The sequence below is a fragment of the Bubalus kerabau genome, chromosome 1, assembly GCF_029407905.1.
Source record: "Bubalus kerabau isolate K-KA32 ecotype Philippines breed swamp buffalo chromosome 1, PCC_UOA_SB_1v2, whole genome shotgun sequence".
NCBI classification, from domain to species: Eukaryota; Metazoa; Chordata; class Mammalia; order Artiodactyla; family Bovidae; genus Bubalus; species Bubalus kerabau.
The window spans coordinates 218,293,529-218,309,683 of NC_073624.1; the positions used below are offsets into that span (position 1 = coordinate 218,293,529).

The following is a 16,155-nucleotide window of genomic DNA, read 5'->3' on the forward strand; positions in this document are numbered from 1 at the left end:
GCTAAGCCAAAAGGGCAAACTCCAAGAAATCTGCTTATATTATATCCTTTGAAACATTTTTCTCTTTCTACCATTTGGATACCTCTTCTTTCCTTCATATTCAACTCAAATACTTCCTACAGATCCACCTGTATAGTTCAAATAATGCCTTCAAAGCACACAAATCAGGGCCATCACATCACTGCACAGGCTGGTGGTGATGCCATCCGTGCAGATTATATGGCACACCTGCGGTTGTACAATCCGGTATTCCATAAACATAGTCCCAGCATTGGTATTTATAGCTATTAATTTCTCAGTTTCATTCCACATGTGATAGCTAGTCTGGTGTATCTGACATATTTGGCCTTTAAAAATCTAATTCTTAACACAAAAACAAAATTCTACCTAGTCATCTATTTTTTTTGTTTTGCCTTCCTATGAATTCTCCAAATTTGGGTATGTCTTTCTTAAGATCATGATCTATGCTGCTCTATAGATTTGTCCCCAAAACAAAAACTGACCAATGCAAACTATAAATATCATCTGTAGACTCAGAAGAAAGCATCTCTAGGGCTGAGGTAACAGGAAAGGATATGAAGCTTTCGTCACTTAAAGATAACAAGTCAGATGAAGAGTGGAGTAACATCACACACCACACAGTACATGGGGTACTTTTAACTTGCACAAATCCAATTATTAACAGCTAATCTAAAACAACAGAGGGTAGGGAAGGCAAAGCCTGGAGACAGGAAAACAAGTTAAATAGAAAGGATGATTCCATTCACCAATTCATTCAATGACCATGTGCACTAGGAGTGATGTCAATCTGCTGTCCCAGTACCTATCTATCTGGAAAACTACATGCCATGGTGTGACCATCTGGAAAATAGAATATAGGTCTACTCTTTTTAAAGTTATTTTTCACATAACATAGATCCTAAAGGTAATTAGATAAGCCCGCTACTTCATCTGGTGTTCACAGACTTTGTCGGACTCAATGTCTACTATCTTAACAGAAGACTTATGAGATTTTTAATGTGAAGAAGTATATACAATTTATAAGCAAGTATATACAAAGTTACTTTTCACACTGACTTTCAGAAATGGTCAAGTAAGATCAGACACTATCATTAAAAACTGTTTTTTAAAAGGTGAAACAATTTTATAATTCAATAAAAAATAGTCAAATGTTTTAAAAGTTTCTTACTGGTTATTAGATCCTTCCCCATCACAATTAACACTTCCTGCTTCATTATTACACACGAGACTTTGCTGCTGTAAGTTCTTAAGATCATGATCTATGCTGCTCTGCAGATCAAAAAGGTGCTGTTCCACAGCTGCTCTAATTGTTCTTTCTAAAATGCTATAAAACAGAACACATTTTAGTGAGAAGCAGTCACCCTAACTAGGTTATTTGGTCACATAAACACAAACTTTAAAATGTACAACCAGTTAAAAAAATATACAATGGTATTCAAATGAATAGGCTAGAGTGGAAAAAGAAATACAGAAAAGGAATACATGATAATTGCTTAAATTTTAAAATGAAATTTGCCCAGACAGACATTACACAAATCAATCATGTCAATATTACTACTGACGCAGGAATGATCACTTGTCCCAGTAATTCATTCCTCCCTACAACATAACAAAGCCATTTAAAAAGACTTCTCAGGGAATTCCCCAGTGGTCCAGTGGTTAGGACTCTGCATTTCCACTGCAGGGGGCACAGGTTCAATCCCTGGTTGGAGAAATAAGATTCCACATGCCATGCACCATAGCCTACATTAATAAAGCAGCCATTTGCGGGGGGAGTGGGTGGGGCACAGAACCTTTACTAGAAAAAAAAAGCTCTATTGGCATTGTTTAGTCATTTCAGAAGATTAAAAAAAAATCATCTGAAAAAAAGTTCATCTTTGTGTATCAGTGCAATGCATTCCTTCTTCATTTGTTTTGACTAAAGTACATAAAATACTAACCAGTTTCACTACCTTATATACAATCTCTCCTCTAAAGTATTTACAATAAATACATGCTTTTAATTTCTACAGCTTATTAATATTTTTAAAAACTTTTTAAGCTGTCTTCTATAAGTATACTACTTACTCTGCAGAGGCTGGTAAGATGCTGATGGGTGATGTATGGGCACTGTAATCAAAGAAAAAAATTAGCTGTAAAATTTTCAATACTAAATGACTACAAAATGTGGTAAAAACTCCACATTTACACTACCTTGATACACCCAGGAGAGTGTGCACTAAGTTTTATTTTTCTAATTTTCCAAAGAAACTCTTTGTCACAGAAGATCCTTAAAATACTTATTGTCTGTGTGTGTTGGTTCATTTGTGTTGGGGGGCGGGGGTGAGGGGCATGCAACTACTTCACCTGGTGCTTACCTGGAAATACACTGACCTATTCTAAGCCTGAAGGGAAAAAAAAACTGACTTCTGGGCCAAACAAAAGTATCCACCTAGGACAGTATGGAGGCCTCAATGCTGGCCTGTGCTCCGTGCCAAAAGTAATAGTACATACAACTACTCAGAGGATATTCTCAAGCTACAAAATGAAAAGGCAAATTAGAAACAAAAATTCAGGCCACATCATTCACTCTGCTGGTAACATTTTCCTTAGCAAATTTTATACCACAGTATCTACTGATACCTATAAAAACATAGATAATAGACTCATTTTTACCACAGCTATCAAACATACAACTTAAAACCCACAATGAGATATATATATATACTACTAAAATACTGAAAATTAAAGTGTAGGTAAGGATGTGAAGCAAATAGAACATTAACATAATGCTGATGGGAATGTAAAATGTTTCAACCACCCTGGAAGCCCGTTGGGCAGCCTTCTTATAAAACCTACTATGTACACAATAACCCAAAACCTATGGGACTCAGTAAAAGCAGTGCTAAGGGGAAGGTTCAGAGCAATACAGGCATACCTCAAGAAACAATAGAAAAGTCAAATAAATAACCTAACTCTACACCTAAAGCAACTAGAAAGGGAAGAAATGAAGAACCCCACAGTTAGCAGAAGGAAAGAAATCATAAAAATTAGGGCAGGCATAAATGAAAAAGAAACAAAGGAGACCATAGCAAAAATCAACAAAGCTAAAAGCTGGTTGATAAATAAAATAAACAAAACATTAGCCAGACTCATCAAGAAAAAAAGGGAGAAGAATCAAATCAACAATATTAGAAATGAAAATGGAGAAATCACGACAGACAACACAGAAATACAAAGGATCATAAGAGACTACTATCAGCAACTATATGCCAATAAAATGGACAACCTGGAAGAAATGGACAAATTCTTAGAAAAGTATAACTTTCCAAAACTGAACCAGGAATAAATAGAAAATCTTAACAGACCCATCACAAGCACAGAAATTGAAACTATAATCAGGAATCTTCCAGCAAACAAAAGCCCAGGACCGGACAGCTTCACAGCTGAATTCTACCAAAAATTTAAAGAAGAGCTAACATCTATCCTACTCAAACTCTTCCAGAAAATTGCAGAGGAAGGTAAACTTCCAAACTCATTCTATGAGGCCACCTTCACCCTAATACCCACACCAGACAAAGATGCCACAAAAAAAGAAAACTACAAGCCAATATCACTGATGAACATAGATGCAAAAATCCTTAACAAAATTCTAGCAAACAGAATCCAACAACATATTAAAAAGATCATACATCATGACCAAGTAGGCTTTATGCCAGGGATGCAAGAATCCTTTAATATCCGCAAACTGATCAACGTGATACACCACATTAACAAATTGAAAGATAAAAACTGTATCATTACCTCAATAGATGCACAGAAAGCCTTTGACAAAATTCAACATCCATTTATGATAAAAAACTTGCAGAAAGCAGGAATAGAAGGAATATACCTCAACATAATAAAAGCCATATATGATAAACCCACAGAAAACATTATCCTCAAAGGCGAAAAACTGAAAGCATTTCCCCTAAAGTCAAGAACAAAACAAGGGTGCCCACTCTCACGGCTACTATTTAACATAGTTCTGGAAGTTTTAGCCACAGAAATCATAGAAGAAAAGGAAATAAAAGGAATCCAGATTGGAAAAGAAGAAGAAGTATAAAATTCACTGTTTACAGATGACATGATCCTCTACATAGAAAATCCTAAGACTCCACCAGAAAATTACTAGAGCTAATCAATGAATATAGTAAAGTTGCAGGACATAAAATTAACACACAGAAATCCCTTGCATTCCTATGCACTAACAATGAGAAAACAGAAACAGAAATTAAGGAAACAATTCCATTCACCATTGCAATAAAAAGAATAAAAGACTTAGGAATAAACCTACCTAAACAAAAGACCTATATATAGAAAACTATAAAACACTGATGAAAGAAATCAAAAAGGACACAAATAGATGGAGAAATATACCATGTTCATGGATCAGAAGAACCAATATAGTGAAAATGAGTATACTACCCAAAGCAATCTATAGATTCAATGCAATCCCTGTCAAGCTACCAACGGTATTTTTCACAGAACTAGAACAAATAATTTCACAATTTGTATGGAAATACAAAAAAACCTCGAATAGCCAAAGCAATCTTGAGAAAGAAGAATGGAACTGGAGGAATCAACCTACCTGACTTCAGACTATACTACAAAGCTACAGTCATCAAGACAGTATGGTACTGGCACAAAGACAGAAATATAGATCAATGGAACAAAATACAAAGCCCAGATATAAATCCACGCACATATGGGCACCTTATCTTTGACAAAGGAGGCAAGAATATACAATGGACAAAAGACAATCTCTTTAACAAGTGGTGCTGGGAAAACTGGTCAACCACTTGTAAAAGAATGAAACTAGAACACTTTCTAACACCATACACAAAAATAAACTTAAAATGGATTAAAGATCTAAACCTAAGACCAGAAACTATAAAACTCCTAGAGGAAAACATAAGCAAAACACTCTTTGACATAAATCACAGCAGGATCTTCTATGACCCACCTCCCAGAGTAATGGAAATAAAAGCAAAAATAAACAAATGGGACCTAATTAAAATTAAAAGCTTCTGCACAACAAAGGAAACTATAAGCAAGGTAAAAAGACAGCCTTCAGAATGGGAGAAATAATAGCAAACGAAGCAACTGACAAAGAATTAATCTCAAAAATATACAAGCAGCTCCTGCAGCTCAATTCCAGAAAAACAAACAACCCAATCAAAAAATGGGGCAAAGAACTAAACAGACATTTCTCCAAAGAAGACATACAGATGGCCTAAAAACACATGAAAAGACGCTCAACATCACTCTTTATCAGAGAAATGTAAATCAAAACCACAACGAGGTTCCATCTCATGCCAGTCAGAATGGCTGCTATCAAAAAGTCTACAAACAATAAATGTTGGAGAGGGTGTGGAGAAAAAGGAACCCTCTTACACTGTTGGTGGGAATGCAAACTAGTACAGCCACTATGGAGAACAGAGTGAAGATTCCTTAAAAAACTGGAAATAGAACTGCCATATGACCCAGCAATCCCACTGCTAGGCATACACACCAAGAAAACCAGAACTGAAAGAGACACATGTATCCCAATGTTCATTGCAGCACTGTTTACAATAGCCAGGACATGGAAGCAACCCAGATGTCCATCGGCAGACAAATGGATACAAAAGCTGTGGTACATATACACAATGGATTACTCAGCCATTAAAAAGAATGCATTTGAATCAGTTCTAATGAGATGGATGAAACTGGAGCCTATTATATACAGCAAAGTAAGTCAGAAAGAAAAACACTAATACAGTATACAAATGCATATATATGGAATTTAAAAAGATGGTAACAATGACCCTATATGCAAGACAGCAAAAGGGACACAGATGTAAAGAACAGTCTTTTGGACTCTGTGGGAGAAGGCCAGGGTGGGATCATTTGAGAGGGTAGCATTGAAACGTGTATATTATCATATTGTGAGGTGGATCACTGGTCCAGATTCAATGCATGAGACAGGGTGCTCAGGGCTGGTGCACTGGGATGACCCTGGGGGATGGGATGGGGAGGGAGGTGGGAGGGGTGTTCTGGATGGGGAACACATGTGTGCCTGTGGCTGGCTGATTCATGTCAATGTTTGGCAAAAACCACTACAATATTGTAAAATAATTAGCCTCCAATTAAAATTAATTAATTAACTAAAAAAAAACAAAACAACCTACTATGTGACACAGCAATTGTACTTTTGGGTATTTACTCAAAAGAAATGAAAGTTTAAGTCCACACAAAGACTTCTACAAGCATAGCAGCTTTATTCAAAAGAGCCAAAAATAGTCATCAATCCTATTATAGGTTGATTGCATAAACAACCTATAGGTAAATGCATAAACAAAGTGTGGAATATCCCTACAATGGAATATAGTTAGAATTTTTTTTAATTCTAGTCGTGAATTCAGTCTTGAATAACTGACACATACATTAACATGAATCTCAAAAAACATTATACAAAGCAAAAAGAGCCAGACACAAGAGTAGCTACTCTATGAGATTCTATTTATAGAAATTCTAAAACAGGCAAAACTCATCTATGTAGTGATAGAATGCACATCAGTAATTGCCTGGGGCCAGAAATTGCAGGGAGCAGGGGGAGTACAATTATAAAGAAGTAAGGAAGAGACAGAAACAGTCTCTATCTTGAATGCTATGGTTGTTAATAGATACATCCATGACACACATGGTAAAGAATCTGCCTACAAAGCAAAAGATCTGGGCTTGATCCCTGGGTCGAGAAGATCCAAGATCCAAGATCCAAGATCCTCTGGTGAAGGGAACGGCTACCCAATCCAGTATTCTTGCCTGGAGAATTCCACGGACAGAAGAGTCTGGTGGGCTACAGTTCACAGGATCGCAGAGTCGGACATGACTGAGCAACTATCAGCACTTATAAAATGAATACATTTTACTGTATGAAAAATATGTCTCGGTAAAGTCAATTTTCTAAGGAAAAAAGTCAGTAAGAGGAAAAAAACTAATGTACAATAATCAAAGTTAGATAGTGGCTACTGTGGGAGAAGAGAGATTGGTAGCACTTGAGAAGGGACAGAAGCAAGAACCCATGCTATGATTATACAAGTTGAGTTCATTCTGGTAATTCAATGACCTTATGATTTGCGAACTTTTCTGTATGCATGTGATTCCTTAATGAAAAGAATCATTTTTAAAAGTAAATTTAAATCAGTTCTATGAAAATACTCTGTAAAATGTGCCAACACAAACTCTAACCAACATGAGGAAGAAAGAAGGTCTATCAGAGGTTAATATTATCAGGACTGTCTGTAGGAAACGAAATGAACACCATTTACCATTCATCCAATAATCTTCAGGTCTCCCTTAAACACATCAATAGCAAATTGCATAACTGCTTTATCAGACAACACTAACCATCCTGGTTTGGCACACATAACCTCTCTAGTTTAAAAAAAGTTTTTTTTAATTGCCAATATTATGCTACTTTTCATGAATGAATTCAGTTCAGTTCAGTTGATCAGCCATGTCCGACTCATTGTGACCCCATGGACTGCAGCACACCAGGCTTTCTTGTTCTTTGCCATCTCCCAGACCCTGTTCAAACTCATGTCCATAGAGTGAGTGATACCATCCAACCATCTCATCCTCTGTCGTCCCCTTCTCCTCCTGCCTTCAATCTTGCCCGGCATCAGGGTCTTTTCTAATGAGACTTCGCATCAGGTGGCCAAAGTACGGGAGCTTCAGCATCAGTCCTTCCAATGAATATTCAGGATTGCTCCCCTTTAGCACTGATTGGTTGGATATCCCTGAAGTCCAAGGGACTCTCAAGAGTCTTCTCCAACATCATAGTTCAAAGGCATCAATTCTTCAGTGCTCAGCCTTCTTTATGGTCCAACTCTCACATCATCACATTTCTAGTACATGATTACTAGAAAAACCACAGCTTTGACTAGACAGGCCTTTGTTGGCAAAATAATGTCTCTGCTTTTTAATATGCTGCCTAGGTTTGTCATAGCTCTTCTTCCAAGGAGCAAGTGTCTTTTAATTTCATGGCTGCAGTCACCATCTGCAGTGATTTTGGAGCCCAAAAAATTAAAGTCTCTCACTGTTTCCAATGTTTTCCCATCTTAATTGCGATGAAGTGATGGGACTAGATGCCATGATCTTCGTTTTTTTAATGTTGAGTTTTAAGCCAGCTTTTTCACTCTCTTTCACTTTCATCAGGAGGCTCTTTAGTTCCTCTTCACTTTCTGCCATAAGGGTGGTGTTACCTGCATATCTGAGGTTATTCTTATTTCTCCTGGCAATCTTGATTCCAGATTATGCTTCATCCAGCCCGGCATTTCACATGATGTACTCTGCACATAAGTTAAATATGAATAGTGACATTATACAGCCTTGACGTACTCCTTTTCCATTTTTGAACCAGTCCGTTGGTCCATGTCCAGTTCTAACTGTTGCTTCTTGACCTGCATACAGATTTCTCCAAAGGCAGGTAAGGTGGACTGGTATTCCCATCTCTTTCAGAATTTTCCAGTTTGCTGTGATCCACACAGTCAAAGGCTTTCACATAGTCAATAAAGCAGAAGTAAATGCTTTTCTGGAACTCTGTTACTTTTTCAATGATCCACTGGATGTTGGCAATTTGATCTCTGGTTCCTCTGCCTTACTTAAATCCAGCTTGAACATCTCGAAGCTCTCGGTTCATGTATTGTTGAAGCCTGGCTTGGAGAATTTTGAGCATTACTTTACTAGCACGTGAGATGAGTGCAACTGTGTCATAGTTTGAACATTCTTTGGCATTGCTTTTCTTTGGGATTGGAATGAAAACTGACCTTTTCCAGTCCTATGGCCACTGATGAGTGTTCCAAATTTGCTGGCATACTGAGTGTAGCACTTTCACAGCATCATCTTTTAGGATCTGAAATAGCTCAACTGGAATTCCTTCACCTCCACTAGCTTTGTTCATAGTGATGCTTCCTAAGACCCACTTGACTTCACATTCCAGGATGTCTGGCTCTAGGTGAGTGATCACACCATCAAGCTTATTTGGGTCATGAAGATCTTTTTTGTATAGTTGTGTATTCTTGCCACCTCTTCTTAATCTCTTCCACTTCTTTTAGGTCCATACCGTTTCTGTCCTTTATTGTGCCCATCTTTGCATGAAATGTTCCCTTGGTATCTCTAATTTTCTTGAAGAGATCTCTAGTCTTTCTCATTCTATTGTTTTCCTCTATTTCTTTGCATTGATCACTTATAGGAAGACTTTCTTCTCTCTCCTTGCTATTCTTTGGAACTCTGCATTCAGATGGGTATATCTTCCCTTTTCTCCTTTCCCTTTCACTTTTGTTTTCTCAGCTAATTGTAATGCCTCCTCAGACAACCTTTTGCCTTTTTGCATTTCTTTTTCTTGGGGATGGTTTTGGTCTCTGCCTCCTGTACAGTGTCACGAACCTTCATCCATTATTCTTTAGGCACTCTGTCTATCAGATCTAATCCCTTGAATCTATTATTCATGAATGAATTATTTTTAGCAAAATGCTTTCATGCTGATACCCTCAAGTAAAGTACCTAATTTTTTTTATATTTAAATGAAATCATTTCATCATTTTCATTTCTGAAATCAGGAAAAGCTGGGGTGGGGGGTAGGAATCACATATATGTGCACAAAGAACAGTGTAGCCATTAGTTTCTTCCTAGCAGTTTCAGATGAGCTGAAAGTTAGTGACTTACAGGAAAAAAAAAAAACAAATATGGCAAATCAAGCTTTCCCCAAAGAGTATTTAAATGTCAACTAGGATATCAGATACTTTTCTGACATTCCACTACAATGATGTGTTGATTTTTCATTGATTATGAGTTGCTGTTTCATTATAAAAGTTAAATCTGGTATATTTTCCTCAGTAAGATGAGCAGTCTCTAAGTTTAGTAAATTTTTGACCTATTTAGAAACATTCATTTTACTTTTAATACCTGTTATCCACTGACATGTTGATATATGTTGATGTGAAGAAAATTTATAAATCTAACATCATTCTTGTTGCCATTTAATTTGTGATTTCTGGTGAGCTCCTTCTTTATCTTACAACAAATTCTCCAAAAGTTCTAATTCTCAACTGCTTACTCCATCAATCTGTTACTAAAGCCTTGTGCCATGTTTTAATTTTTCATAGGGCTTACATTCCTGTATTTTCCCAAATTTGCCATTGTTAGCTATCTACTCATCCTCCCAGAAAGATTTTCTTCCTCTTTTTTATTAGGTTAGGTTATCAATGGAATACTAGCAGATATGTGCACAATTGACACTTCACAAAGAATCAAATAAAAGATAAATAATCACTCAGTAAAATGTCACTAATCAAAATGCAAATCAAAACCACAAAGAGAAACCTCATACCTGTCATTATGGCTATCATCAGAAAGAATACAAATTAATTATCCTTCAATAAAAAATACATTAATTTACAAAAAAAAGAATACAAATGAACAAATGCTGGTGAGGATGAGGAGAAAAGGGAACCCAAGTATACTATTAGGGCTTCCCTGGAGGCTCAGTGGTAAAGAATCTGCCTGTCAATGCAGGAGATGTGGGTTCGATCCCTGTGTTGGGAAGATCCCCTGAAGAAGGAAATGGCAACCCACTCGTGTATTCCTGCTTGGGAAATCCCCCAGACAGAGGAGCCTGGCAGGATACCGTCTATGAGAATGCAGAAGAGTTGGACACAACTATGTGATTAAACAACAACAGCATGCTGCTGGTGGGAATGTAAATTTGTGCAGCCACTATGGAAAACAGTATGGAGGATTCCAAAAAAAACTAAAAGTCAGAACTACCATATGACCCAGCAATTCCACTCCTGGGTACATATCCAAAACAAAAAAACAAAAAACCCCTGATTTCAAAAGATACATGAACCCCAATATTCATAACAGCATTATCTACAATTGCCAAGATATGGAAGAAACCTAAAGGTTCATGAACAGATGAATGGATAAAGAAGATGTGGTACATGTATACATACATACACACATGGAATCCTACTTAGCCATAAAAAAAGAACAGAATTTTGCCATTTGCAGCACATGGATAGATAAGGAGGGCATTAGGCTAAGTGAAATAAGTCGTATAGACAAAGACAAATACTATTATGATATCGCTTATATGTGGAATATAAAAAATAATACAAAAGAATATATATATAAAATAAAAACAGACTCACAGACAGAAAACAAACTTATGGTTATGAAAGGGGAGAACGGACAGATAAATTAGGAGTATGGGATTAACAGATTCACAACCCTACATATAGAACAGACAAGGATTTACTGTACAGCACAGAGAACTATATTCAATGTCTTGTAATAACCAGGAAAAAATCTGGACAAAAATATATATACATATAACTGAATCACTTTGCTGTACACTTGAAACACCATATTATAAATCAACTATATGTCAATAAAAAACTTTTTAAAATTTTACTATATTTGCATAATTATTTTTAAGAAATATCAGCAAATAAATATATAAAATGGACTAGGCTACACAGAGCCAATGTATCATTTTTAAACTACTAATGTTCATAAAATTTGGAAACAGAACATGAGAAAGTACATAAATTATGTGTGCAACCATGTATCAAAATGCTTATATTTAATAAATGCTTTTATAATTATTTATAATTATACACATACACTAATAAAAGATTAAACTAGAATATGGAAGCTTTCTAACTACCCCTTAAACAGGGATGTAATCCATGGGCCTCTTATATCAGACTCTCCTGAAGTGACAATGTTATTTTATTGGAGATTTGGACTCTATTCTAGACTTCAAATAACCATAAAACCAAAGTAAATAAGAGAGTATAGTAATGGCACAAGAACAGACATACGGAATATAAACAGACCCATGCCTGATTTAGAACAAAGGTGCCACTATAGAAAGCAGGGAAAAAAAACAGTATGTAGAATGAAAAAGGTAATTTGGCATCTGACACACACTGCAGACAAATCAATCCCAGGTAGATTTCAGACCTAAACAAGGAAGATTAAAGATACAACTTTTACAAGACAGGAGTATATAGCTAGGAAAAGACTTCTTAAACAGGGAACAAAAAGCATTAACCACAAAGGGAAAAGAATGGATAAAGAAGATGTGGTACATGTATATATACATACACACATATATATATAATGGAATCTTACTTAGCCATAAAATAAAGAACAGAATTCTGCCAGAATTTTTTATCTACAATTATAATTGGGCAATGGCACCCAACTCCAGTACTCTTGCATGGAAAATCCCATGGATGGAGGAGCCTGGTAGGCTGCAGTCCATGGGGTCGCTAAAAGTCGGACACAACTGAGCGACTTCACTTTCACTTTTCACTTTCCTGCATTGGAGAAGGAAATGGCAACCCACTCCAGTGTTCTTGCCTGGAAAATCCCAGGGACGCTGGTGGGCTGCCGTCTATGGGGTCGCACAGAGTCGGACACAACTGAAGTGACTTAGCAGCAGCAGCAGCTTAGCAGATAATTGGGAATTATTCATCAGAAGGCACAATATGAGAAGGAAAAGGTATAACACAATGAGAAAAATACAACACTGATTTTTTAAGGGCTCCTAAAAAGGGCTCCTTTTTCAATAAGAAAGAAAACCCAATAAAAAATAGGAAACAGACTTGACCAGGCACCTCACAAATGTGAAAAGGGGATTAATCTTATTAAAATGACAATGAAATACTCAATGTGAAGCAATGGGAATGCTCACACACTGTTAATGGGAATGTGAACTGGAGAAGCACCATGAAAAACAATTCATCAATAGTTACTCAAGTTTAGAGACAGTAAATGTGCATGCATGTGAGTACCAGAAGATGTGTACAACAATGTACATAGCATGTTACTCACAACTGTCAAAAATAAAAATAATCTAATTGCCCAACAACAGTAAATTGAATCACTGTGGTGTAATCATAAAATGGAATACTTTACAAATGAAATGAATAAACCACAGTGACATGTGACCACATAGAGAAATCTCTCATAAAATGGTCAGTGAAAGAAACTGGATCAAGAAAACATATATAGCAAGATATAATTTTCATGAAGCTCCAAAAGATATAAAAAAGTGATTGCCATAAAAGTAAGGAGATCAGGATTGTGAAAGCTATTGGGGTGCTTTCAGTGTTTATTTCCAACTCTAGAATATTTGAATACTTGCTTTTACTAATCTGTTTTGATATACATTTGTTTTACACCCATTTCTGTAACTTTGATTTCTTTCTCAGTTTAAAAAAAAAAAAAGCTTTAAGAAAGGAGATTCCAAAAAAAAAAAGAAAGGAGATTCCTCAGTTCCTCTCCAAACCTGAGGTAGGACCTCAGAGTTTACATTTTTAAGAAGCATCAGTGATGATTCTTATCCATACTAATAAATGTAAGAAACACTGGCCAAGAGCTATCTAGCCTCCCAAAAGATTAAACTTTAATCATATTTTCCACCTATCCAAAGAAGTCAAACAGAAAAAAAGTTCTAATGGTCTTAAATTTGGAGGGCAGCCAGAGGATTTGATCTTTCAGTTTCCTTTCCTTTTTAAACACTATTGGAATTAAAATATATGTAAAAATATTCATCAGCAAGCCAGATTATTAGAATGAAAGTAAAGATTCTTTGGCCCTGAAGAACAAGCTAGAACAATCAAATAAATAGCTATTTTCAATAGAAACCTTCTCCCTACCCCCAAAAAGCTATAGTAAACAAATCAAATATAGATTTTGTACTGAATGAGTCAGATTGAGGCTACAAAGTTGACTGTAAAACTGTTTTCAAAATTCCTCAAGGGCAAAGGACTGACTTAGTTTTCATATTTCAAAGAATTTAATTATTCTTTATTTTCAGATTTTTGCCACGTTCTGTGGGGAATAAAGTACTTATGTACAAACCAAAGCTAACACAAACCTATGGCTAAAAAAAAAAAAAAAAAGATTTATCAATATGGCTATGCATCTGCAGCCGAAGCAAAATAATGTTAAGTAGGGGAATTTTGATTAGTAAAGATACACAAAGAATAAATGCTGACAAATTCAAGGTCAAATTACTCAGGTACTATAGACAGATGCCATAAAGACCACTTAAAAATCTCTTTTCACTAAACCACCAGACAAGGAATATCAGACAAAAAGGATAAACAATAAATCACAAGGGTCACACGTTATTTCAGGCTACAACTAAGTGTAACGTTGAAGACTTTAGTGATTCTCTGACCTTTTTCTCCCTTCTGCTGTGAACTCTATTTTAAAATCTGCCTAGAATCACAGGACCTTCTTGAGAATATAAAATCAATCTTGCAGCCATTTATTCCAATTACTAATTTTTTGTAATCAAATACAATTATCATAGGGAACTACTACTATTTTAATTTCCCAACTGTAAATATTTAATATTACAAATAATACTTAAATAAAAGTATTGAAGCTCTGTTTCAATTAAATCTGATAAAAGATCACTTTACCTGTGTAACAGAGCCTTGCAAGCCATTCTGAACACTGTGGAATCTCCTAACAAAAACATCAAGTAAAGCAACTTCAAACACCATAAACGATGGTGATGGGCTTACAAAAATTGCTGAGCAATCAGAGCTGCAGTCTAAACGGAAGCAGGCTGCAACATGAGGTCACTACTGACAAGGACCCAATCAACAGTCCACAAATTTTTTCCCAAGTACTATGCAACTCGGTGGGAGGTAGGGAAAGGGGGACAAAATTCTGAATCTGGCTTATTCTATAAAAATATTTAAGCATAACCTACTATAAAGGAAAAAAGTCTGTTTGTTTTCATTAATCACTACTATATCAAGAGCTATAAATTATGACAAATATGATATTGCTAAAACAGATGAACAAAAGAGAACTATTACTACTCATTATCCAAATCAGAAAGGCATTAATGGTTAATTTTTACAATCTAAAATAAGGATGATTTCCAGATAATTTATGCCAGAGCCCCACTAAATGACTATTTCAAAAACTATAGTTTTGGAAAATAAATATATAAAACAAAACAAAAGCCACATATTCCTTTCCAATCAAAAGCAAAATCCATTTCTTCACTTTCCCCATCAATCTGGGAATACCCTATACCCATGACAACAGTAAATTGAAAAGATTCCTCACTATTAGAAAGTTAGTAAGTTATAACAACCACAAGTCTTTAAAATACCATGTATCATTTTCAGGGCAATAGGAAGGAGGAAGAGAACCTGTCTGGTTCTTATTATGCTCTGAAACTTCAAAAAATGTTTTACTTTAACAATTTATCTTATTGACCCAAAGCATAAATTTTACTTTTTTCCACCCAACATTTCTGACACTCCCACCCAAGTACATTTTCTTCCTCTTTTCCCTTTTAAGTGGAACCTAGCTAGCGAAAATGTGGTGAAATGATTACCAATTGAAATACTCTGCAAATTGCTTAGTTACCGGGCTTAAAGGAAAAAGTAACTACTATATTTCTTGTGCACCTATAATCAGCTGAAGGGACATTTCTTCAACAACAGAAAAGTGTTAGTTGCTAAGTTGTGTTTGACTTTTGCGACCCCATGTACTGCAACCTGCCAGGCTTCTCTGTCCATGGGATTTCAACATGTAAGGTATCCACAGAATGAAGTGCCAACCAGTCTCAAACTCAACTTGGAATTCTTCCTTAACCACTACATCTTCTTTCCTGCATTACACCTAAAATCAAACCATCATAAACTATTGAGCTCACAAAAATGAAGCCCTAGCAGCAACAGCACATGAAAAAGAGCACCAAACTTTTTATTCTTTATAAATTCCAAGTTTTAGCAAGGCATTAAAAGTACAATTTTAAATGAACTTTACAATAGTGCCAATTAGCTGGGGTTTTGATCTGTAGTTCTAGAAGCAATATAAATTAAAAGTTAACTAACCTCAAGCCAAAATAAACCTTTTCAATACAGTCTAGGAAACAGACTGTGAAAAGCACAGTGAAAATAAAGAACTCTTACAGAACTCTCTATTTTCTATTAAAAGGTAAAGAGTCCCCTAACATTTGAATACCTAAATAAAGCCAAGTAGTATATAAACGTGTGAATATAAAGCAATCATTTTTCATCT

General features: G+C 35.8%; 1 protein-coding gene and 1 non-coding gene across 9 annotated transcripts in view; one reads left to right on the forward strand and one right to left on the reverse strand.

Moving 5' to 3' along the window:
- FAM13B (family with sequence similarity 13 member B) overlaps positions 1 to 16,155 on the reverse strand; it is a 95,395-nt gene that overhangs the window by 30,779 nt on the left and 48,461 nt on the right. For 7 of the 8 annotated variants that reach the window (XM_055554638.1, XM_055554649.1, XM_055554664.1 and 4 more), the window contains 2 exons: positions 2,089 to 2,130; positions 1,190 to 1,345 (listed from right to left, as the gene is read on the reverse strand). In XM_055554638.1, the coding sequence (XP_055410613.1) occupies positions 1,190 to 1,345; positions 2,089 to 2,130 (198 nt within the window). The remainder of the gene's footprint in view (positions 1 to 1,189; positions 1,346 to 2,088; positions 2,131 to 16,155) is intronic. The other variant, XM_055554657.1, reaches the window with a different exon arrangement.
- TRNAG-UCC (transfer RNA glycine (anticodon UCC)) lies at positions 1,663 to 1,735 on the forward strand. Its single transcript has one exon. It is a non-coding gene; the product is annotated as a tRNA-Gly (tRNA).